This window comes from Haematobia irritans, chromosome 1 (genome assembly GCF_050003625.1).
Source record: "Haematobia irritans isolate KBUSLIRL chromosome 1, ASM5000362v1, whole genome shotgun sequence".
NCBI lineage: Eukaryota > Metazoa > Arthropoda > Insecta > Diptera > Muscidae > Haematobia > Haematobia irritans.
In genome coordinates, this window is record NC_134397.1 from 97,698,298 (window position 1) to 97,723,356 (window position 25,059).

General features: G+C 32.4%; 1 protein-coding gene across 1 annotated transcript in view; it reads left to right on the forward strand.

The window, feature by feature from the left end:
• The window catches only part of Cpsf73 (cleavage and polyadenylation specificity factor 73), a 150,903-nt gene that overhangs the window by 40,152 nt on the left and 85,692 nt on the right, over positions 1-25,059 (forward strand). Inside the window, exon 4 of the mRNA XM_075291218.1 lies at positions 12,625-13,654. Coding sequence (XP_075147333.1) covers positions 12,625-13,654 — 1,030 coding nt within the window. The remainder of the gene's footprint in view (positions 1-12,624; positions 13,655-25,059) is intronic.

The following is a 25,059-nucleotide window of genomic DNA, read 5'->3' on the forward strand; positions in this document are numbered from 1 at the left end:
GGTGAAATGAGCACGGAGGACGGTGAACGCAGTGGACGCCCGAAAGAGGTGGTTACCGACGAAAACATCCACAAAATGATTTTGAATGGCCGTAAAATGAAGTTGATCGAGATAGCTTAAAGATATCAAAGGAACGTGTTGGTCATATCATTCATCAATATTTGGATATGCAGAAGCTCTGTGCAAAATGGGTGCCGCGCGAGCTCACATTTGACCAAAAAACAACAAGGTGTTGATGATTCTGAGCGGTGTTTGCAGCTGCTAACTCGTAATAAACCCGAGTTTTTCCGTCGATATGTGACAATGGATGAAACATGGCTCCATTACTACACTCCTGAGTCCAATCGACAGTCGGCTGAGTGGACAGCGAACGGTGAACCGTCTCCGAAGCGTGGAAAGACTCAAAAGTCCGCTGGCAAAGTAATGGCCTCTGTTTTTTGGGATGCGCATGGAATAATTTTTATCGATTATCTTGAGAACGGAAAAACCATCAACAGTGACTATTATATGGCGTTATTGGAGCGTTTGAAGGTCGAAATCGCGGCAAAACGGCCCCATATGAAGAAGAAAAAAGTGTTGTTCCACCAAGATAACGCACCGTGCCACATGTCATTGAGAACGATGGCAAAAATTCATTAATTGGGCTTCGAATTGCTTCCTCACCCACCGTATTCTCCAGATCTGGCCCCCAGCGACTTTTTCTTATTCTCAGACCTCAAAAGGATGCTCGCATGGAAAAAATTTGGCTGCAATGAAGAGGTGATCGCCGAAACTGAGGCCTATTTTGAGGCAAATCCGAAGGAGTACTACCAAAATGGTATCAAAAAATTGGAAGGTCGTTCCCTTCAAGAGCGATAAAACGATTATTATCGCTCTTGAAGGGAACTATGTTGAATACTAAAAACTAACAAAAAAATGTGTTTTTCTTTGTTAGATCGGAGACTTATCGGCCAACCAGTTACTTATGATGTTGTCTGCTTAGTGGTCCAAATCAGGGAGATCGAATCAATTGATTTTAAAATCCACTTGAGCTATCATCATTCGATTTCAAATGTTGAATTGAGTGATTTCTCTTCAAACATATTTAATTTAACAGTGCTGCTGCTTCAATTTCATTCAATTTTAGTGTGAAAGCAATCATTGATAACAATACTCATTCATTGATAATGATATGATGCTACAATGCATTGATCAGTGAACAACAACAACCTGAAGATCAGTTATTTGTTGCATATCAGTCAATCAAAGCATAAGCATGTTGAGAGAAAGAGAATGCGTATATTTTATTAATGAGCATTTTATGAATGAAACAATTGATATGAATGAAATGAGCAGCGAGCAATGTTAAATGCAAATTCGTTGATGATAACTACACTCTTGATCTATAGCATAAGTACATATTCAACAACTATTTTGCTCTAAAAGGTAAAAGAAAAGATATCCAGAAAGTTGATAAAAGAAACAATGAATACATTGATGAATATAAAAAAAGAATTTCAAACTATAATTAAAAATAACGAAGAAGGGATAAAAGCATTATAGCAAAGAGAAGTGATCGTAGAAACAAAAAAAAAAAGATATGTACGGAAAAAGGCTATAAAGGAAACAAGTGAAAAACACGTTAGTTAGTGTTGCTTTATTGGAAACAATTCACAACGGTTAGTGGTACACCCAGAAAAAAGTGACCCCTTCTTTAAGTTAAAATGAACTCATTGTGAAGAAAGTTGAACTTCGTATAGCGCCAAAGACATTTTTATTTGTTTGAACGATGTGATTTTCGTAGAAATTAGGTATAATGCATTCCATATATTAGTTAACATTTTCCTATATTTATATACCACTATACTACAGAATGAAAAAATTTAACTAATTTGAATTCATATATGGAATGATTTTATTGAAATTTTTTCATTCATTTCGACAAATCTTACACATTTGTGGTAAAACTTTTACTTCATAATTAGAACTGCTTACCTTCGTTTTTAAATACAATTTTATTTATTTCTATAAGCAATTTTATCTTCAATAAAATACATGTTTTATTAATATATTGAATATATTTATTAAGAATCAACAGCATCGAATCTCTTTGAAATATTAGTTTATTATTCCACTATTTCCAATTTCCGTGTGATATTATCAACTGTAAAACGCACTTTTTCTTCTTCTTGTACTTTTCACTTTTAATAAGTTGCTGCCTAACGATTTTGTCCTCCTTTTATAATTTCAATACCTACAAATATAAAAAATCATAAAACATTTTTGTTGCAAAAGGTTAGCGTCACTGAATATTACCTGATAATTGAAGATTCCAAAATGAAGATAAATGAAAGGGTTGTTATTCTGCTGGTGTTTTCTTTCTTTATATACCATCACGAACATTGATAGATTTATTTTCAAAAATCGAAAAATTTTCTCACTAATTTAAAATAATAAATATTTTATATATTTTATTTGTTATTTATTATATTATTTTACCATATTATTTTTTAACAATCTTTCCGTATACCACAACAACGCGATACCAACTAAAAAAACAACCCACGCGCAAATATATCGATTACACCCATGCGCAAACACATCGATTACGATGACAGGTATCGATTACAGGTAGACAATAGAAATTTAGGAAAATTTCCTATATTCTAACAAGTGTGTTTCCTTAAGTTTTGAAAGGATTGCATACTTCTTAGTACGAATTAACTAAAATATTTTTCTATGCCAAGTGTTGTTCGTATGTATGAAAAACTTTCTATTATAAAGGAAGTCGCAATTATCATTTTATAAGAAATTTTACTAATTTTGAGGAAACTTGGTTTTAGTTCGGTTTTTGTTTATTTTTACGAATGATTTGTTATCGGTGAATAAAATTTTCTTGTTCAGTAGTAAATTCTTATACCCAGTGAAGAAAATAGTATGAGTAAAATTCCATGCCTTATTCTAGTTAATGAACTATTCCTAACTGCTTACAGTTTAGGATTTTTTTACTGAAACGAGTAAATTTTATTATTTCTCATAAAAATTTACCTTAATGGAAATAAAATGGATAAACTATATTGATGAAAAATTTTTCCTTTAGTTTCGAAGGCACTTTTTTCTGGGTGTATTAGATCAGAAAAAATAGACAACAAATACGGTGTACCTCAAGGTTCAATCCTTGGAGCTTTGCTCTTCATATATATTGACAAATAGCGAAATGGTTTGATACACCCAGAAAAAAGTGACCCCTTCTTTAAGTTAAAATCAACTCATTGTGAAGAAGGTTGAACTTCGTATAGCGCCAAAGACATTTTTATTTGTTTGAACGATGTGATTTTCTTAGAAATTAGGTAGAATGCATTCCATATATTAGTTAACATTTTCCTACATTTATGTACCACTATACTACAGAATGAAAAATTTAACTGAATTGAATTCATATATGGAATGATTTTATTGAACTGTTTTCATTCATTTGGACAAATCTTACATATTTGTGGTAAACCTTTTACTTCAAATTTAGAACTGCTTACCTTCGTTTTTAAATACAATTTTGTGTATTTATTCAATAAAAGACATGTTTTATTAATATATTAATTATATTTATTTGGAATCAACAGCATCGACTGGCCTTGAAATATTAAAACACTTTTTTTTTCTTCTTCTATTACCTTGCACTTTGAAAAAGTTGCTGCCTAGCAATTTTGTCCACCTTTTACAATTTCAATACCTACTAATATAAACAAAAAAATCTTAAACCAATTTTTTCACAAAAGGTTAGCGTCACTGAATATTACCTGATAATTGAAGATTCCAAAATGAAGTCGAATGAAGGGGTTGTTATACTGCTGGTGTTTTCTTTTTTTATAAACCAATTTTCAAAAAACGAACATTTTTCTCACTAATTTAAAATAACAAATATTTTATATATATATTTTTTGTTTTTTATTATATTATTTTACTATATTCTTTTTTAACAATCTCTCAGTATACCATAACAACGCGATTCCAACTACAAAACAACCCACGCGCAAACACATCGATTACATCGATTACAGGTAGATAAAAGAAATGTAGGAAATTTTCCTATATTCTAACAAGTGTGTTTCCTTATACCTCATTCACATTAGGCTCGAAATTCACTAAAAAAGAATTTGAAATCCCTTTTTTATAAGACAAATGACAGTTGAAATCTAGTTAAGTGGATTTTGGAAGTGTAATGTGAATGAGGTATTAAGTTTTGAAAGGATTGAATACTTCTTAGTACGAATGAACTAAAATATTTTTCTATGCCAAGTGTTATTCGTATGTATGATAAGCTTTCTATAATAAAGGAAGTCAGAATTATCATTTTATAAGAAATTTTACTAAATTTGAGGAAACTTGGTTTTAGTTCGGTTTTTGTTTATTTTTACGAATGCTTTGCTATCAGTGAATAAAATTTTCTTTTTCAGTAGTAAATTCTTATACCCAGCGGAGAAAACAGTATTAGTAAAATGCCATGCCTAATTCTAGTTAATGAACTATTCCTAACTGCTTTCAGTTTAGGATTTTTTTACTGAAAATTTTATTGTTTGATGAACATTTTTTCCTTTAGTTTCGAATACACTTTTCTGGGTGTACGCTGACGATACACTTTTATTTGTAGAAGGTGATAATGATGTGCAGTACTTTGAAACAATGACATCAAAATGAATACATTGAAGTTAAATGAAAAGAAAACTAAAATAATGGAATTGAGAATGAACAGTAATATCGATGCCCTCATTCCAGAGTACGCTAAGTCGACTTAGCGTGTTTTGATGGAGTTTGTTGCGTTCGTTCTATTATACTATTTTGAGTTCGTACATACTAAAAAAATTACAATAAACATGATTTGAAGACCAAAAAGGGAATTTCTAACTTGTACGGTTTTTGAGAAATTCCAAAAAAACTTTGAACTTGTTTCCTGTAAAATTCCCTTTTTCGACTTAGCATACTTTGGAATGAAGCCATCAATATTACTTATGATATAAATGGAGAGACTATTGCAAAAGTAAATAAAATCAAATATCTCGGATTCGTAGTTGACAAAAGGGTGTGAAGATAAATTGGCGAGTTAAATTCGTGGTTTGTGTATCGGCTAAGCAAAATTCAAATTTGTGGAACGAATTTAACATTGTGGTACGAATTAAGGGTGTGAAGGTAAATTCGCGAGTTATATTCGTGGTTTGTGTATGGTCTAAGCAAAGTTCAAATTTGTGGAACGAATGTAACTAGTGAAACGAATTAAAAAAAATAGTTTTTCCTTAAAAGAGGCAATTTTGTGGTGGAAAAACTGCCAAACACTGTCATTTATTTTATGTGTAGTTATACTATGAATTGGTGGTTTTATATCGTCGAAAAATTGATCCATAACAGATAACCGCTAATAACTCTAAAGTCGTATAAAAATGACAATATATCCTGAAATGATGGACATAAGATTGTAAAATGAAAAAAATAAAAACATCTAAGGGGTACCAAAATAAGATTGCACAGATACGCAAAATTGGTGGAAACATTTAATGCCCTGTTCCTGTATATCGAACGAAAACCAGTTCGAAAGAAAGGCAGTCACTCGAATTCGAATGAATTTGGGTTTTTCTATTTTTGAAAGTTCGATTCGTTTGTATGACAATACATTGATTATTAAAAATGAGTATTTTTAAATTTTTGGCATGAGAATTCATTGAAATGTTAACAATGATTTTACTTTTTTCTTGACACTTATTGTATATGTTCGTTTATTACTCGACAACAAAATATGAAGTGGCTTGCCTTTCGAAATAAAAGAACAAAAATCAATTTTCTTTCGTTTGGAATACGAAAGAAAGTTTTCGTTGGAAGTTCTTCTAAAGGCATAACTTTAAAATAACTTCCAAAAATGTCCTCCCAAAGATGTTGTTTATTTTAACTACAAAGGAAGTTCTTTTAATTAAATTTTTTATAACTCGCTTTTTTCATATTTTTAATGGGTAATTTTAACTTTTTTTGTTTCAAATAGATTAAAAACAGAGTAAGAATTAATAAAATGGGACAAATTATTAAAATTTTGTCGATAAAAATTCTAAATCCATTTTAGAAAAATTGTGAATTTTTGAAATTATTTGAGGTCAAACGTTTCAAACAAGCGTTAGAATGCATTAAAAATAAAAATTTATAAAAATTATTTATTTGGCAAAATATCTCAAAATTTTTTGATTAACATCCAAAACACTGAATTCAGATCACACCCTAAAAAGTGATTCAAATTCAGTGCAACGGCTGTTGAAAAGGTGGACATCCGTCCTATGACAAGCCCATGTTAAATTCATCGCTTCTGCGCCAAATTTGCACCACTTCCGGATCTAAAAGAACATTTTCACTATTTTTTTGGTGACGCTTTTTTTGCTGGGTATGTTTATTATCTTAGCATTTAGATGAACAACTTTATTTGATATAGTGCCTATATTTAAATCGATTTGGTGCATTGCTTCATCAACACTTTGTTTTACGCGCTTTTGAATATTTAATATCATTAGTTCATTTTGTTTATGTTCTTGGAGTAGAGAACAATTGTTTAGACTTTTGAGTTGTCTTGATTGCTGACATCATTCATGCACTGAAAAAACAGTGAACCCACCAGGAAGAAAACTTTCGGTTAATTTTAGAAAATTTTGAATATTTGTAGAAAATTTTAACTAAACAGTATTACAAACGTTGGCATCACGCCGATGTCATAAAAATAAGTAAATATTTTTCGACAAATTCAAGAAAATTTATTCGACATAACTAAGTTTTTTCACTTATTAAAGAAAATTTTGTAGTTTGAAGGAAAAACTTGGAGTTCAAAATTGCAAGAATGTCTTTAGTGACATACGAAGTTCATGATGGACGCATTTTTGGTAAAATTTACAAATTTAAAAAAATTCTGAACTATTTTGTGGAAGACACGAATTTAGTTAATCTTTATGCTTCATTTGAGTATATTTTTTCCTCAGTTTTAGTTAATTTAACTAACGTACACAGAAAATTATAAGAGTAAAGGAAACTTTTCCAAACATAATAATTCCATGAACTAAAATATAGTTAAATTGGCTTTAGTGAAATAGAGTTCACTTTTGTTTGAGTGTGTTTATTTATTTGCGCAGTGTTATAAGGAACTTTATTTTTCAGTATTATACTGTTTGAAATTTGGATGTAAAGTTGTTTTTTAAGTTAAAAATATTCTATATTATTGGATAACTATGAAAGTTTCTAAGTTTCTCAGCTATATTTCATATTTTTGGCGAAGCCAAAACATGCAAAGCGCATACCCAAACCAAATGAACTCATAAAAAAGTTTTACATTCATGTCCCAAACGTAATATATTCTAACATATTAACATATGTAACCCCAACATTTAATGATTGTTTAGAAACATTGCATGTTTGCACTTAAATATATTGTGTTTAAAAATGTTTCCCGAAACACCTTTTGTTGACATCAGAACATATGAAAAACCTATTTTTCTAACAGTATATAGATGGTTATGATCAAACTATTACATATTCAAGCTCAAACAGAACTGGTGGAGTAGTAACTTGTGTAAAGCAATATTATGATATAGTAAAAATGGATGAAATAGTGGACGAGATTAACAAATATTTGATAAATATTTGCAAAATTAACAACGGAAATATAAATGATCTAATAGGGGCAGCATACAGATCTCCCAACGGGATTGAAAATATATTCTGTGATAAATTTGAAGAAATAATGGAAACTTTATGTGTTAAAAAAACTGTGATACCACAATAACCGGAGATTTTATTATTGGCTGGTCCAAAGATGAATTTTACAAAAATAAGTTAGCCAATATCATTAGTGATAACGGTATGTAACAAATTGTGAGCTATTATTACTAGAACCTCAAGTACAATTATTGACTATGCTATTACTTATACAGGCAAAGTTAATACACAAATATGCAAAACATGTAAAATATCGGATCATGAAGCCATAAACATAGATATTGAGTGCAATAATGAAGTGAGCAGAAGTCAATATAAAGAAATAGGAAGTATTAAATACAACAAAAATTTGTCGAAATAGAATTTTAGAAATGAATGAAAATGATGAATTAAACAATATTGTGTTAAAATTAGAAATTTACTAAAAAGATGAAAGTTGTAGAACAGAAAGATACAAATAAATGGTTTAATAGAGATTTGCAAGTGAAAAAACAAGACAAGGTTATGAAATATCGAAGAGCAAAAATATATAATTCTATAACATCATGGAATGAATGTAAAAAAAAAAAACAAGAAACGAATATATAGTGGTAATAAAAAATGAAAAAAAAAAAAACAAGTATATTAAAACCAAAATAAATAGTGCAATAGACCAAACACAAATGTGGCGAAATAAAAAAAACATTATTAAAACAAAGAAAGGCTGTATAAAATCTGTGATATATAGAGTATGAGGATAACAAAACTATTGCTAATAACTTTAATAATAATTTTATAGACAACATTAAAACGATTTGTGAAATTAATTTGACAAATTTCAAATTCAGTTTACGTGCAATAAATATACAAGAATTACTAAATATCTGTACTACACACCAATTTTTTGATTTCAATCACGAAATTCGCGCATTCAATCATTATTTTAACAATTACGAAAATTATAGTATCAATCACCCATTTTGATTGAAAGCCAACACGATTTTCAATTAAAAATTTAATTGACTTTTGTCACGGAATCAATTAATTGTGTGATTGAATCAATTAAAACAGTGATTGGTTTTTGACATAAATTCAATCAATGTGTTAGTTGAATCATTTAAAATTTTAATTAATTTCGCGACAAAAATCAATCAACTATTTGATTCAATTAACAAATTAAATGAAATTGGCAATACATTTCAATAAAAAATGTATATTATGCGCCCCAAAATCTTATTTAGTTTTATTTGAAATAAAAGAAAATATGCGTTTCCTATAAAACATATTCAATATTTTATTTTTGTGAATTATGACAATGAATAGACAAATAATTTAGTTTTTGTCATTTGTATGTTTTGTTCAAATAATAACAACTAAAGGGTGAAAAAATAAACTTATAAATCATTATATTTCTTATCATAATAACCATATCAGCATGCTCCTTCTAATATGTAGATGTGCCTAGATTTCCAATAAGTTAGCACCATGTAAGCTATGTTAGTTTTTCTGAAAGTAAACAGAGTAGTTAGAACTTATTTTTGTTTAATTAAAAGTTAATTTTGTCAAACATTACCTGAATTCTTAGCTCCTTAGTTATAATGTTCATTTGTCTTTATAGTCTTTTGCCATAAAAGAGGCTCGGTTTAATTTCGGTAATCATGTTTTTTAGTACCAATTCCTTTCCAAAATTTCCACACATTGAAATCGTCTATTAAAATCTGAACCAATCAAATAATAGCAAATTAATGTAATATTTGGTATTATACCATATTGATGATACTTTGGTTACACCAATAGAAGAGCCACCGTGGTGCAATGGTTAGCATGCCCGCCTTGCATACACAAGGTCGTGGGTTCGATTCCTGCTTCGACCGAACACCAAAAAGTTTTTCAGCGGTGGATTATCTCACCTCAGTAATGCTGGTGACATTTCTGAGGGTTTCAAAGCTTCTCTAAGTGGTTTCACTGCAATGTGGAACGCCGTTCGGACTCGGCTATAAAAAGGAGGTCCCTTGTCATTGAGCTAAACATGGAAACGGGCAGCACTCAGTGATAAGAGAGAAGTTCACCAATGTGGTATCACAATGGACTGAATAGTCTAAGTGAGCCTGATACATCGGGCTGCCACCTAACCTAAACTAACCTACACCAATAGAAAAAGTTTCTAAAACCAAAGAATGAAGAATATCGACCAATTAACACGCTAAAATCCTGCGAAAAGACAATAAAAAAATAGTTCATGACCAACTTGAAAATATATGGAAGAAAATAAGCTGTTCTTAAAACATCAATCTAGAAACTAGTGAAACAGCTGTAAACTATGTAATAAATAGATGAAAGAATATAGAGAAAAATACAAATATTATGGTACAATTTTTAGACTTTAAACGCGCAGTTGAAACCGTTGATAAAGAGATACTAATAAAAAAGTTATTTAACTATGACATCCAAGATAAAGAACTGAAGTGGTTTATATTTTATATTGAATGAAGAAGACAAGTTACAAAAGTGAGTGGTACACGATCAGAATCTGTGGGCAATGACTTTGGGGTCCCACAGGGATCAGTTCTAGGGGCATTGTTATTCATTATATATAACTAATATGCCATATACTGAATAAATCGGAGATTATATTTCATGCGGATGATACACTAATTTCTACAGATGCAGAATCAAGCAACGAATATTATGACAATCTTATATATGATATAAACAATATAATTATTATTAACTTATTTATTATTATTAAAAATAAATAAGTTAAAATTAAACGAAGTTCTTCTAGAAGTTCTTCTAAAGGCACAACTTTAAAAGCACTTCCAAAAATGCCTTCCCAACGATGTTCTTTATTTTTACTACAAAAGAAGTTCTTTTAATTGAATTTTTCATATTTTTAATGGGTAATTTTAACTTTTTTTGTTTCAAAAAGATAAAAACAGAGTAAGAAATAATGAAATGTGACAAATTATTCAAATTTTGTCGATAAAAATGCTAAATCCATTCTAGAAAAATTGTGATTTTTTGAAAATATTTGAGGTCAAACGTTTCAAATAAGCGTTGGAATGCATTAAAAATCATAAAAAATTATAAAAAAATTTTATTTGGCAAAATATCACAAAATTTTTTAATTCGTTTTGTTTTGTTATTGTTGGTTTTGTTCTTCAAGCATTGTTGTTGTTTTTTGATTTCAGCTTAAAACCATGCATTGACTAAACTACAAGTGTAGCTTAACCAACAGAGGAAAATAATGTTTGTCAAATCCATTTGGGCAAAGCCTTATAGACTGCAAGATGGTTGGATGGACTCACGTTTCGGAATTACCACATTCCTTATCAGCATCCTCTACTTGCAGCAAAACTATCAACCAATTATCAGAATAAATTCAGGCAGTTCATTAAACCCAACAATGAACCACACTTGAACCTTCCGAAAAAAGGTTTTGCATGATAGCCGGCTTATACCGAAATAAATTCGTACAAACATATCTCTTTTCCTATGCCACTGTCAAATCATCGATTTGAGTGCAGTTGTCTGGGTTTATTTTAAGCGTGCTTCCTCTGTTTTTCATTCGTTTTGTTTTGTTATTGTTGGTTTTTAATTAACAAAACACTGAATTCATATCACACCCTAAAAAGTGATTCAAATTCAGTGCAACGGCTGTTGAAATGGTGGACATCCGTCCTATGACAAGCCCATGGTAAATTCATCGCTTCTGCGCCGGATCCAAAAAGAACATTTTCACTGCTTTTTTGGCGACGCTTTTTTTTTTGCTGGGATATTAAGTACCTTGGTTTCATGATAGAAAAAGAATAAAATTTAAAGACCATGTCGACTACAGCAATAAATGTACATAATACAATAATTAAACCACATTTTGAATACGGGTCGACAATTCTGTTCACTTGTTGCACTTAAACACAAATTCAAAGGCTTCAAAAATACAAAATAAAAGAATGAGAATAATACTAAAAGCAAATGGATGCTAAATACACTAAAATGGCTAGATATTAATCGAAGACTTCAATTCGACACTATTATATTTATACAAAAATGGAAACACACTACCATACCTGTTAGAACAAATTCAATACGCCTCGGATGCACAATTCTATATGAAATACACACAATTTTAGACTGAGAAGACTGGAAACCGAAAGGAAGCAAATATCACTATTTTACAAAGGGCTACATTTGTATAATTGTATCAAAATGAAAAAAAAAAAAATATTATGCGTTTTAAATCTTCTGTTAGTCAATGAATTCAAGTTTGAAAATAAAAAGAACATAAAATCTTTAAAATTAGTAATATCAAGTGGGAGATATTAAAAAGGTTTTATTTTTTTCAACGTGAAGATCAAAAATCTTCTGAAGTCCTGAACAAAATTCCAGCCATACAAATGAGATCTTGGTCGAAAAAGAAAATCTATTTGAAATTCTTCTCTTAGTAATATGAACTAATTTAATAGGCTTTTCTTGGAGAATCTTCAAAGATATCTATTCCTTCCACAAAGAACATGTTATACTACATATACAGCAATTTTCTTAACAAGGAAATAATTGATGCAGAAGTCTTTTGACAAAAGATTGGTAAAATGAAAAGTTTACTTAATGAACCATTGCTTCTAAATGTATATAAAATTGTAGCACAGCAGTGCTTGTGGTACAAACAAAGTGCTGAAAACAAAGTCGATGAACTTTAACATTTCTAGTAAAGAAACTCTCAAAAACGTTCTTATGGATATATAGAGCTCAATTGAGGTAGATTTGACGAAAACCCTAGCCCGTTCAATGCCAAATAGACTCCAGGTATACCTATATATTTACTATATATTTTTCATATCGTTTCACAATTTATTTCAAATCGATTGGTGTACAACTTTTTTTGCTGACTGTAAGTTGATTACATATTATTTTATACTTTTTTTTATTAAGTTTCCATTTAGATCACTGTGGTGCTTTGCCGTGGTTCCTTATGAAGACAAGTTTTCGTGGTCGATGCTTTATGACACATGCAACAAAAGCAATTTACAGATGGATGCTATCTGATTATATTAAAATCAGCAACATTTCTACTGAACAAATGCTTTATACCGAAGCCGATTTAGAAGCTTCCATGGAAAAGATAGAAACCATAAACTTTCATGAAGAAAGAGATGTAATGGGTGTTAGATTTTGTGCATATAATGCTGGACATGTGTTGGGGGCAGCTATGTTCATGATAGAAATAGCTGGAGTTAAAATTCTTTACACCGGTGACTTCTCACGCCAAGAAGACCGCCATTTAATGGCTGCCGAGATACCTACTATGAAACCGGATGTTTTAATTACTGAATCTACATATGGAACTCACATTCATGAAAAGCGAGAAGATAGGGAAAATCGTTTTACATCTTTGGTACAAAAAATCGTTACCCAAGGTGGACGATGTTTAATTCCTGTATTTGCATTGGGACGAGCTCAAGAACTCTTATTGATATTGGACGAGTATTGGTCGCAAAATCCCGATCTTCATGATATACCAATTTACTATGCATCTTCGTTGGCGAAAAAATGTATGGCAGTGTACCAAACCTACATTAATGCTATGAACGATAAAATTCGACGACAAATTGCGGTGAATAACCCTTTCGTTTTTCGACATATATCCAATTTAAAAGGTATTGATCACTTTGACGACATTGGTCCATGTGTTGTAATGGCATCACCTGGTATGATGCAGAGTGGATTATCAAGGGAATTATTTGAAAATTGGTGTACAGACCCCAAGAATGGCGTTATTATTGCTGGATATTGTGTTGAAGGAACGTTAGCAAAAACAATACTTTCCGAACCGGAAGAGATTACAACACTTTCCGGACAAAAGTTGCCACTTAATATGTCGGTAGATTATATATCATTTTCAGCACATACAGACTATCAGCAAACAAGTGAATTTATTCGGCTTTTGAAACCCCAACATGTGGTAAGTATTACTATTTTTTATATGAATAACAATTTACTTTTATTATGTTTCATTACGACATATTCCTGAAATTCATTGTCGAAGTCGCAATTGCCGCTGTTGTTGCAATATTGATCTACATTTCGTCTGTCATGTTAGTACACTCGAAAAACTATTAACCTTTCAGGGCACTAAAGTCAATGTAACTCTATTTTAATTCATGCTAATTCTTATATTTCTGTTAAAAATTCTCCAATATATGAATGTTTACTTGACATAAATAAGGTATACGTTAGTTAAAATAACTAACGTATATAAAAAGTGAAAAGAATGAAAAAAAATGAAGTGTAAAGATTTACTAAGTTTCGTATTTCTCACAAAATAGTTCAGAATTTCTTAAAATATTTAAAATTTGCTTCGTTTGGCGCTAAATACATTGTTCCAATTTTGAATTCCATTTTTTTCCTTCAAACTACGGAAAAATAATTGTGTCTAATACATTTTCTTGAATTTGTCGAAAAATATTATACATATATTTTTGTAATATCGGCGTTTCTAATACAGTTTAGTTCAAATTTTCTAAAATGAACCTACATTGTCTTTCTTGGTGGGTTCACTCTTTTTGAGTGTGTGCACAAGAACATCCCACCAGTCGAATAATATTAGCTTTATTGCTGTCCACCGCTTCAGCTATATTATAGCTATTGTAGTTGTTTCAGCAAACATCAGTTAGAATCAGTAATTATAAATGCAAATTTAACAACAATAACAAACAAAACTAATGAAGATAGAAGAAGCACGCTTAAAATAAACCCAGCCATTTGCACTCAAATCGATGATTTGACTTTGGCGAAGGAAAAGTGATGTGCTTGTTCAAGTTTGAACTTGAAAATTGAAAGGGTCAGTTACGTTCGAAAAAGTAGTACGAATTGCAAACAGTGCGGAGTGGAGTGGAGATTAAGCAAGAACCCCAAATAAATTACATCCATAAGGGAAAAAACGAGGGGCAAAATATTTAGGCTTAATCAGAAAAATATTCAAAAGTATCAATAGTGTATGGCATGTGGCTATACGAACCATAAAATAGAAAATTGTAAGTTTAAAAATTTAAACGTAACTTATGCCATGAAAGAGGCTATTTAAGAAAGATGTGGAAAAATTTTGTTTTTAGCTGATGATGATTTATCATTGTTCTCAATTAGTAGTAAATATAATGGTCCGATTACAATTATCGTATGTGTATGCGATAAACCTTTTGTTATGGAATTGGATACCGGTTCTGAAAATAATGTGAAATCCCACTTTGGGAATATCAGGATTGAGAAGTTCGATATGTTGTTGAAAACATACAATGTTTCCAGTACAACCCCACTTGGGAAAATTAATGTAACAATGCATTTCAAGAATGAAATCATAAATATTTCACTTCTAGTAATTAGGAATGATGGCCCTCCTTTACTCGGAATAAACTTTTTAAAAATGTTTGATGTGCAAATTTCCAATTTCAATTATTCTGCACAAGACTTTGCATACCCATTATCGAGAAAAATATACAGATATTTGTCAGTAGACACGAATAAAATTGTTGCTGTTGAAAACAAATACTGTGCTGTTGTTGACTTTTAGTGCAGGGAGTCACCGTGGTGCAATGGTTAGCATGCCCGCCTTGCATACACAAGTTCGTGGGTTCGATTCCTGCTTCGACCGAACACCAATAAGTTTTTCAGCCACCTCAGTAATGCTGGTGACATTTCTGAGGTTTTCAAAGCTTCTCTAAGTGGTTTCAATGTAATGTGGAATGCCGTTCGGTTTAATGAAAAGGCAATATGTGTACACAGAAAAAAAAAAATCCGGAAAAAAATTGATACATAAATAGAAAATCTAGTATTTTCTCATTGCCTTTAGGCTTTTTATACCCTGCTCCACACTGTGGAACAGGGTATTATAAGTTAGTGCATATGTTTGCAACACCCAGAAGGAGACGAGATAGACACATGGTGTCTGGCAAAGTATGTGTTTTGGCTCCGAATAGATCCCTATTAATTTTGAAAGAAATCGGTTCAGATTTAGATATAGCTCCCATATATATATTTCGCCCGATATGGACTTATATGGTCCCAGAAGCCAGAGTTTTAACCTAATTTGCTTAAAATTTTGCACAAGAAGAACAATTAGTACTGTAGTCAAGTGTGCCAAATTTTATTGAAATCGGTTCAGATTTAGATATAGCTCCCATATATATCTTTCGCCCGATATGGACTAATACGGTCCCAGAAGCCAGAGTTTTACTCCAATTTGGTTGAAATTTTGCACAGGGAGTAGAATTAGCATTGTAGCTATGCGTGCCAAATTTGGTTGAAATCGGTTCAGATTTAGATATAGCTCCCATATATAGCTTTCGCCGATTTACACTCATTTGACCATAGAGACCAATTTTTTGCTCCGATTTAGTTGAAATTTTGCACAGGGAGTAGAATTAGCATTGTAGATATTAAAGGTCTGCACAAGCATATTTGAATTTTCAAATTTCAAAATGTTCTGCAACATGAATAGAACTTTCAAAACATAGCTATAAGCAAAACATTCAAACATCAAATAAAACAAATATCAGAACATAACCTACCCATATTTGGTTGCAAACGAACGATGTTTTGAAGGTTCTATTCGAAATCAAGCATCAAAGTTGCAAGCATTATAGAACCTGTATGCATGTTCTGAAGTGTTTGCAACATTTTGTTATGCTTGAAACATCTTCTAAAAGAGCTGAAAGCAAAAAATTATATGCTGGGACAGACAGTTGGTGCGTAGTCATTGAACTGTGTGTGTGTGCAAGGAAAATTTTGCAAGCCATGGATTCCCCGAACGTAAGTTTTTTTTTCATTAAAGGCGTTACTAAGTTTACCATTTATGTTGTGATGCCATTTTCTTTCAAGCTATATTAGATTTTCCAAATAAGTTCGTAAGTTTATATTATTTTTGCAGTTTTATTTGTGGTTTTGTGAAACAGAAGCATAGTACCGCCTGTTTATATATAAAATATCACATGGATTTTAAAAAAAGGTTTTTCTGGCTTGAATGATTTTTGTGTAAATTTCATATTCAATGATACTTCCGTGACATAGCACAAAGTTGAGATTTGCATTAGAAGAAATAGAATAGGAGCTCATTCATTTAGTGTGGCATGGTGTAAGAAGAAGCGTGTTCACGTTATGCGGTGTTCACGTTACCGCGAGTGCACTGTATATGGTTTAGGGTATAATCAGAAGTACACTAAAAAAATATTTACGTGATATTAAAGATTATGCAACCTAAATTTTGGGATGCGCAATTTAAAACAATATTAAGGACAAATTTATTTAAAATAATGACACTTTATTTTGTCTTAAAGTTTGTACACTGTTAGAAAAATATGTTTTATATATGTTCCGATATAAACAAAATGTGTTTCGGGCACAATTTTTAAACACAATATATTTAAGGGCAAACATGTAATGTTCCTAAACTAACACAAAATGTTTGGGACACATATGTTAATATGTTAGAATATATTATGTTTGGGGCATGAATGTTTCATAAAAATAATATGTGTGAATGTAAACATATATAAATTTACAAATTTCGAGTAAACATATATATGTTGTGATACTTTATTCAGAGAGCGACAAAGAGAGAGAGTTAGTATAGAGAAATAAATAGAGATGGAAACCGGGAGGGTTGAATAAAAAGATATCAACATAACACAGCGAGAGAATGAAATGAGAGCAATTTCTGTGAAACCGCTTGTATGTTGTTTCGGAAAACTGTTTCATGATAAGGCCAAAAATTTAATATGCTTAAGTCTAAATATTATTTAATTTGAATATTAGAATGAGTATTCGGAATCAAGAGAATAGACATTTGAAAAACAACAGCATATTACAAAAAAAGATGCGAAGAACTCAAAAATTTCGTGGAAGTGAAAATTATGTGAGGGAATGAGCACAATCTTTTTTGAGGAATTCTTCCAAGCATATACTATTTTTGGACTCAAAATGCTTCCAAACATATAATATGCTCACATAAAACAAACATATTAATGTTTCGGCAGTATCCAATAATATATGTGCTTCCTGCAAAATATGTTTGGAACATATGTTAGAGAAGCGATTTGTCTTGAGGGTGTAATCATTACTTCAATTTTTTTCATTAAATTAATGTCGCATGCTTTTGAATGTAATTTATGTAATTTATTTTCATTTTTAATCCTAAAAGTTCGATTCTAGAAATAAACAAAATTAAATCACACCAATGTGCTGTGCTGCTTGAGGTTCTGTAGAACATGCATAACCCACGCAAAACATTTATAACCCAAGTAGCAACATGTTCTATGCAACATGTATTTGATATTTGCCATGCTGCCCAAAGATTATAGAAGAGGAAGATGGGAGATTGGCTACTGAGAACATCAAACCATTTACCACATTAGTTTAATACTCGAACCAAACGCGTATACGACAAGTACACCCTCAAGAAAAATCGCTTCTCTAACATATGTTCCAAACATATTTTGCAGGAAGCACATATATTATTGGATACTGCCGAAACATTAATATGTTTGTTTTATATGAGCATATTATATGTTTGGAAGCATTTTGAGTCCAAAAATAGTATATGCTTGGAAGAATTCCTCAAAAAAGATTGTGCTCATTCCCTCACATAATTTTCACTTCCACGAAATTTTTGAGTTCTTCGCATCTTTTTTTGTAATATGCTGTTGTTTTGCAAATGTCTATTCTCTTGATTCCGAATACTCATTCTAATATTCAAATTAAATAATATTTAGACTTAAGCATATTAAATTTTTGGCCTTATCATGAAACAGTTTTCCGAAACAACATACAAGCGGTTTCACAGAAATTGCTCTCATTTCATTCTCTCGCTGTGTTATGTTGATATCTTTTTATTCAACCCTCCCGGTTTCCATCTCTATTTATTTCTCTATACTAACTCTCTCTCTTTGTCGCTCTCTGAATAAAGTATCACAACATATATATGTTTACTCGAAATTTGTAAATTTATATATGTTTACATTCACACATATTATTTTTATGAAACATTCATGCCCCAAACATAATATATTCTAACATATTAACATATGTGTCCCAAACATTTTGTGTTAGTTTAGGAACATTACATGTTTGCCCTTAAATATATTGTGTTTAAAAATTGTGCCCGAAACACATTTTGTTTATATCGGAACATATATAAAACATATTTTTCTAACAGTGTATTGACATAGCATTAAAATGCAAATAAAAAGAAATTAAGAGCACGAAATGAATTTCCATAAAGGGGAAAATGTAATTTTTTTTGTTGTTGTCTAAAATTTAACATTGTTTCATTAAGAAAATTACATTTTTCATTTAAAAAATAAAAACTAAAAACAACTAAAAGATTACAAACATGTATTAAACTAATCTGGTAAATGCAACATTTGGTATGACGCAAGCCAATCTCCCATCTTCCTCTTTTATTATCTTTGATGCTGCCGTCGAACGATGTATTTGTTCGGTTTGTTTTGCGAAGCGCTGATGTTTTGAATGTTCTATAAAAATTCAAGCCATTTGAAATCGCTTTCAAGCATACTTGTGCAGACCTTTAGTAGATATGCGTGCCAAATTTGGTTGAAATCGGTTCAGATTTAGATATATCTCCCATATATAGCTTTCGCCCGATTTACACTCATATGACCACAGAGGCCAATTTTTAACTCCGATTTAGTTGAAATTTTGCACAGGGAGTAGAATTAGCATTATTGCTATGCGTGTTAAATTTCGTTGAAATCGGGTCAGATTTAGATATAGCTCCCATATATATCTTTCGCCCGATTTACACTCATATGACCACAGAGGCCAATTTTTAACTCCGATTTAGTTGAAATTTTGTACAGGGAGTAGAATAAGCATTGTTGCTATGCGTGCCAAATTTGGTTGAAATCGGTTCAGATTTAGATATAGCTCCCATATATATGTTTTTCTGATTTCGACAAAAATGGTCAAAATACCAACATTTTCCTTGTAAAATCGCCACTGCTTAGTTGAAAAGTTGTAAAAATGACTCTAATTTTCCTAAACTTCTAATACATGTATATCGAGCGATAAATCATAAATAATCTTTTTCGAAGTTTCCTTAAAATTGCTTCAGATTTAAACGTTTCCCATATTTATACCCTTCACCACTACTGTGGTACAGGGTATAATAAGTTTGTGCATTTGTATGTAACGCCAAGAAGGAAAAGTCTGAGACCCATCGTTTAGTATACCGATCGTCTTAGAATTAAATTCTGAGTCGATTTAGCGATGTCCGTCTGTCTGTCTGTCTGTCTGTCCGTCTGTCTGTCGATGTATTTTTGTGTGCAAAGTACAGCTCACAGTTTTAGTCCGATTGTCCAAAAATTTGGTATAGGGTCCTGTTTCGGCTCAAAGACGATCCCTATTGATTTTGGAAAAAATCGGTTCAGATTTAGATATAGCTGCCATATATATTTTTCACCGATCTGGTCATAATTGGCGTGTATATCAACCGATCTTCCTAAAATTCCGTACATCCGAATATTTTATGAGTCTCGAAAAACTTGCAAAATATCAGCCAAATCGGTTCAGATTTACATATAGCTCCCATATATAGCTTTCGCCCGATTTACACTCAAATGACCACAGAGGCCAATTTTTTGCTCCGATTTAGTTGAAATTTTGCACAGGGAGTATAATTAGCATTGTAGCTATGCATGCCAAATTTGGTTGAAATCGTTTCCGATTTAGATATAGCTCCCATATAAAGCTTTCGCCCGATTTACACTCATATGACCACAGAGGCCAATTTTTAACTCCGATTTAGTTGAAATTTTGCACAGGGAGTTGAATTAGCATTGTAGCTATGCGTGCCAAATTTGGTTGAAATCGGTTCAGATTTAGATATAGCTCCCATATATATGTGTTTCTGATTTCGACAAAAATGGTCAAAATACCAACATTTTCCTTGTAAAATCGTCACTGCTTAGTCGAAAAGTTGTAAAAATGGCTCTAATTTTCCTAAACTTCTAATACATATATATATCGAGCGATAAATCATAAATAAACTTTTGCGAAAATCCCTTAAAATTGCTTCAGATTTAGCCCCCAACACATTTGACGGATGTGATATGGTATCGAAAATTTTGGTCTACAAAGTGGTGCAGGGTATAATATAGTCGGCACCGCCCGACTTTAGACTTTCCTTACTTGTTTTTTACTAAAATTGTGTTCCACCCTAGTGCATTAGCCGACTTAAATTTTGAGTCTATAGATTTTGTAGAAGTCTATCAAATTCTGTTCAGATCGAGTGATATTTAAATGTATGTATTTGGGACAAACCTTTATATATAGCCCCCAACATATTTGACGGATGTGATATGGTATCGAAAATTTAGATCTACAAAGTGTGGTGCAGGGTATAATATAGTCGGCCCCGCCCGACTTTAGACTTTCCATACTTGTTTTTAATATGGGTATTGATATTCAAAAAAGGCTAACAAAGGTTTATCAAACGACATTTCCTTACTAAAAAAGGTATTCCATGAAAACAAAAATGTTTTTCTATTCAAACAAAAATAACTACTCTGAGCATATATGCAGCCAACAGTAATTTTTTACAACTATGCAAGTTAAAACAAGTATATACAGCACTAAATTCGGCCGGGCCGAATCTTAAATACCCACCACCATGAACCAAATATTAGGGTTTCCTTTGAAATTTTAGGAGGGCTTGAGGACACTTCCCGAAGATAAGTTTAAAGATTTCACCTATGAGGACTATATCAGATTCTGAATTTATAAGAACCATTTATGTTTGAGTTTTAGAGGAATCATTAACATCTCTTGTAAGTGTGCAAGAAAATTATAAAATAATGTCTTGATTTGAAATCTTAAATCTGTAGAAGTAAAATCTGGAAATTTTACATTGAGTTTCAAGCAATTTTCATGATCAGTGCGCCTTCTACACCCTCAAGAAGTGAAGTCGGTCTATATTGAGGCAAATGGACCGATAAAAACTTAATCCGATACACGTTTTTGTGAACCTAAAATACCCGAATATTTACAATTTCAGGCAAATCAAATAAAAACTACGGTTTCTAGAAACCCAAGGAGTTAAATCGGGAGATCGTTCTTATGGGGGCTATACTAAAATATGGACCGATACTCATCGTTTTCGGCACACCTCTTTATGACCCGAAAATACCTCTAGATTTCCAATTTCAGGCAAATAGGATAAAAACTTCGGATTCTAGAAGTCCAAGAAGTAAAATCAGGAAATCGATCTATATGGGGGCTATACCAAAATATGGAACGATACTCACCATTTTTGGCAAAAATACCTCTAGATTTCAAATTTCAGGCAAATTGGATAAAAACTTCGATTTCTATAAGCCCAAGACCCCAAATCGGGAGGTCGGTTTATATGGGGACTATATCAAAACCTGGACCGATGCTCACAATTTTTGCCACACGTATTTGTGGTCCTATAATACCTCTAGATTTCCAATTTCAGGTAAATTGAATAAAAACTGCGGTTTCTATAAGCCAAAGAAGTAAAATCGGTAGACCGGTTTATATGGGGGCTATACCAAAACATGGACCGATACTCACAATTTTTGGCACACGTATTTGTGGTCCTACAATACCTCTAGATTTCCAATTTCAGTTAAATTGAATAAAAACTGCGGTTTCTATAAGCCAAAGAAGTAAAATCGGGAGATCGGTCTATATGGGGGCTATACCAAAACATGGACCGATACTCACCATTTTTGGCACACCTCTTTATGGTCATAAAATATCTCTACATTTCAAATTTCAGACAAATTGGATAAAAACTTCGATTTCTATAAGCCCAAGACCCCAAATCGGGAGGTCGGTTTATATGGAAACTATATCAAAACCTGGACCGATATAGTCCATCTTCGAACTTGACCTGCCTGCAGACAAAAGACGAGTTTGTGCAAAATTTCAGCGCGATTGCTTCATTATGGAAGACTGTAGCGTGATTACAACAGACAGACGGACGGACAGACGGACATCGTTATATCGTCTTAGAATTTCTCCCTGATCAAGAATATATATACTTTATATAGTCGGAAATCGATATTTCGATGTGTTACAAACGGAATGACAAACTTATTATACCCCCGTCACCATTCTATGGTGGTGGGTATAAAAATACGTTTCAAGTTATTAAAATTAAACAAGTATATACGGCCGTAAGTTCGGCCAGGCCGAATCTTATGTATCCTCCACCATGGATTGCGTAGAAACTTCTACGAAAGACTGTCATCGACAGTCAAATTACTTGGGTTGTGGTATCTTAAAACTTCTCAACATCGTTTTCTAAATTGTGAGTTATTCCATACGTGGTATATATTAGACAATACGTAGAGAGCCAGAATTGAAATATGGGGGTCGCTTATATGGGGGCTATATACAATTATGAACTTGATATGGACCAATTTTTGTGTGATTGGGGATCGATTTATCTGAGGACTATATATAACTATAGACCGATGTGCACCTAGTTAGGCATGGTTGTTAACGGCCATATACTAGCACAATGTACCAAATTTCAACTGACTCGTATGAAATTTGCTCCTCCAAGAGGCTCCAAAACCAAATCTCGGGATCGGTTTATATGGGGGCTATATATGATTATGGACTGATATGAACCACTTTTGGCATAGTTGTTAAATATCATATACTACCACTACGTACCAAATTTCAACCAGATCGGATGAATTTTGCTTCTTCACAAGGTACCGGAGGTCAAATCTGGGGATCGGTTTATATGGGGGCTATATATAATTATGGACTGATATTAACCAATTCCTGAATTGTTGTTGGATACCATATACAAACTTCAGGTACCAAATTTCAACCGAATCGGATGAATTTTGCTCTTCTAAGAAGCTCCGGAGGTCAAATCTGGGGATTGGTTTATATAGGGCCTATATATAATTATGGACCGATTTCGACCAATTTTTGCATGGGTGTTTGAGGCCATATATTAACACCACGTACCAAATTTCAACTGAATCAGATAAATTTTGGTCTTCCAAGAGGCTCCGGAGGTCAAATCTGGTGATCGGTTTATATGGGGTATATATATAATTATGGACCGATGTGGACCAATTTTTGCATGGTCATTAGAGACCATATGTTAACACCATGTACCAAATTTCAGCCGGATCGGATGAAATTTGCTTATCTTAGTGGCTCCGCAAGCCAAATCGGGGGATCGGTTTATATGGGGCTATATATAATTATGGACCGATGTGGACCACTTTTTGCATGGTTGTTAGAGACCATATACTAACACCATGTACCAAATTTCAGCCGGATCGGATGAAATTTGCTTCTCTTAGAGGATTCGCAAGCTAAATTTGGGGGTCCGTTTATATGGGGGCTATACGTAAAAGTGGACCGATATGGACCAATTTTTGCATGGTTGTTAGAGACCATATACTTACACCATGTACCAAATTTCAGCCGGATCGGATGAAATTTGCTTCTCGTAGAGGATTCGCAAGCCAAATTTGGGGGTTCGTTTATATGGGGGCTATACGTAAAAGTGGACCGATATGGCCCATTTGCAATACCATCCGACCTACATCAATAACAACTACTTGTGCAAAGTTTCAAGTCGATAGCTTGTTTCGTTCGGAAGTTAGCGTGATTTCAACAGACGGACGGACATGCTTAGATCGACTCAGAATTTCACCACGACCCAGAATATATATACTTTATGATGGGGTCTTAGAGCAATATTTCGATGTGTTACAAACGGAATGACAAAGTTAATATACCCCCCATCCTATGGTGGAGGGTATAAAAAGGGTTTTTAAGTCAATAAAAAATATTGGGTATATTTTTATATGACTTTTTATACCCTCCATCATAGGATGGGGGTATATTAACTTTGTCATTCCGTTTGTAACACATCGAAATATTGCTCTAAGACCCCATAAAGTATATATATTCTGGGTCGTGGTGAAATTCTGAGTCGATCTAAGCATGTCCGTCCGTCCGACCGTCCGTCTGTTGAAATCACGCTAACTTCCGAACGAAAGAAGCTATCGACTTGAAACTTGGCACAAGTAGTTGTTATCGATGTAGGTCAGATGGTATTGAAAATGGGCCATATCGGTCCACTTTTACGTATAGCCCCCATATAAAGGGACCCTCAGATTTGGCTTGTGGAGCCTCTAACAGAAGCATATTTCATCCGATCCGGCTGAAATTTGGTATATGGTGTTGGTATAGGGTCTCTAACAACCATGCAAAAATTGGTCCACATCGGTCCATAATTATATATAGCCCCCATATAAACCGATCCCCAGATTTGGCTTGCGGAGCCTGAAAGAG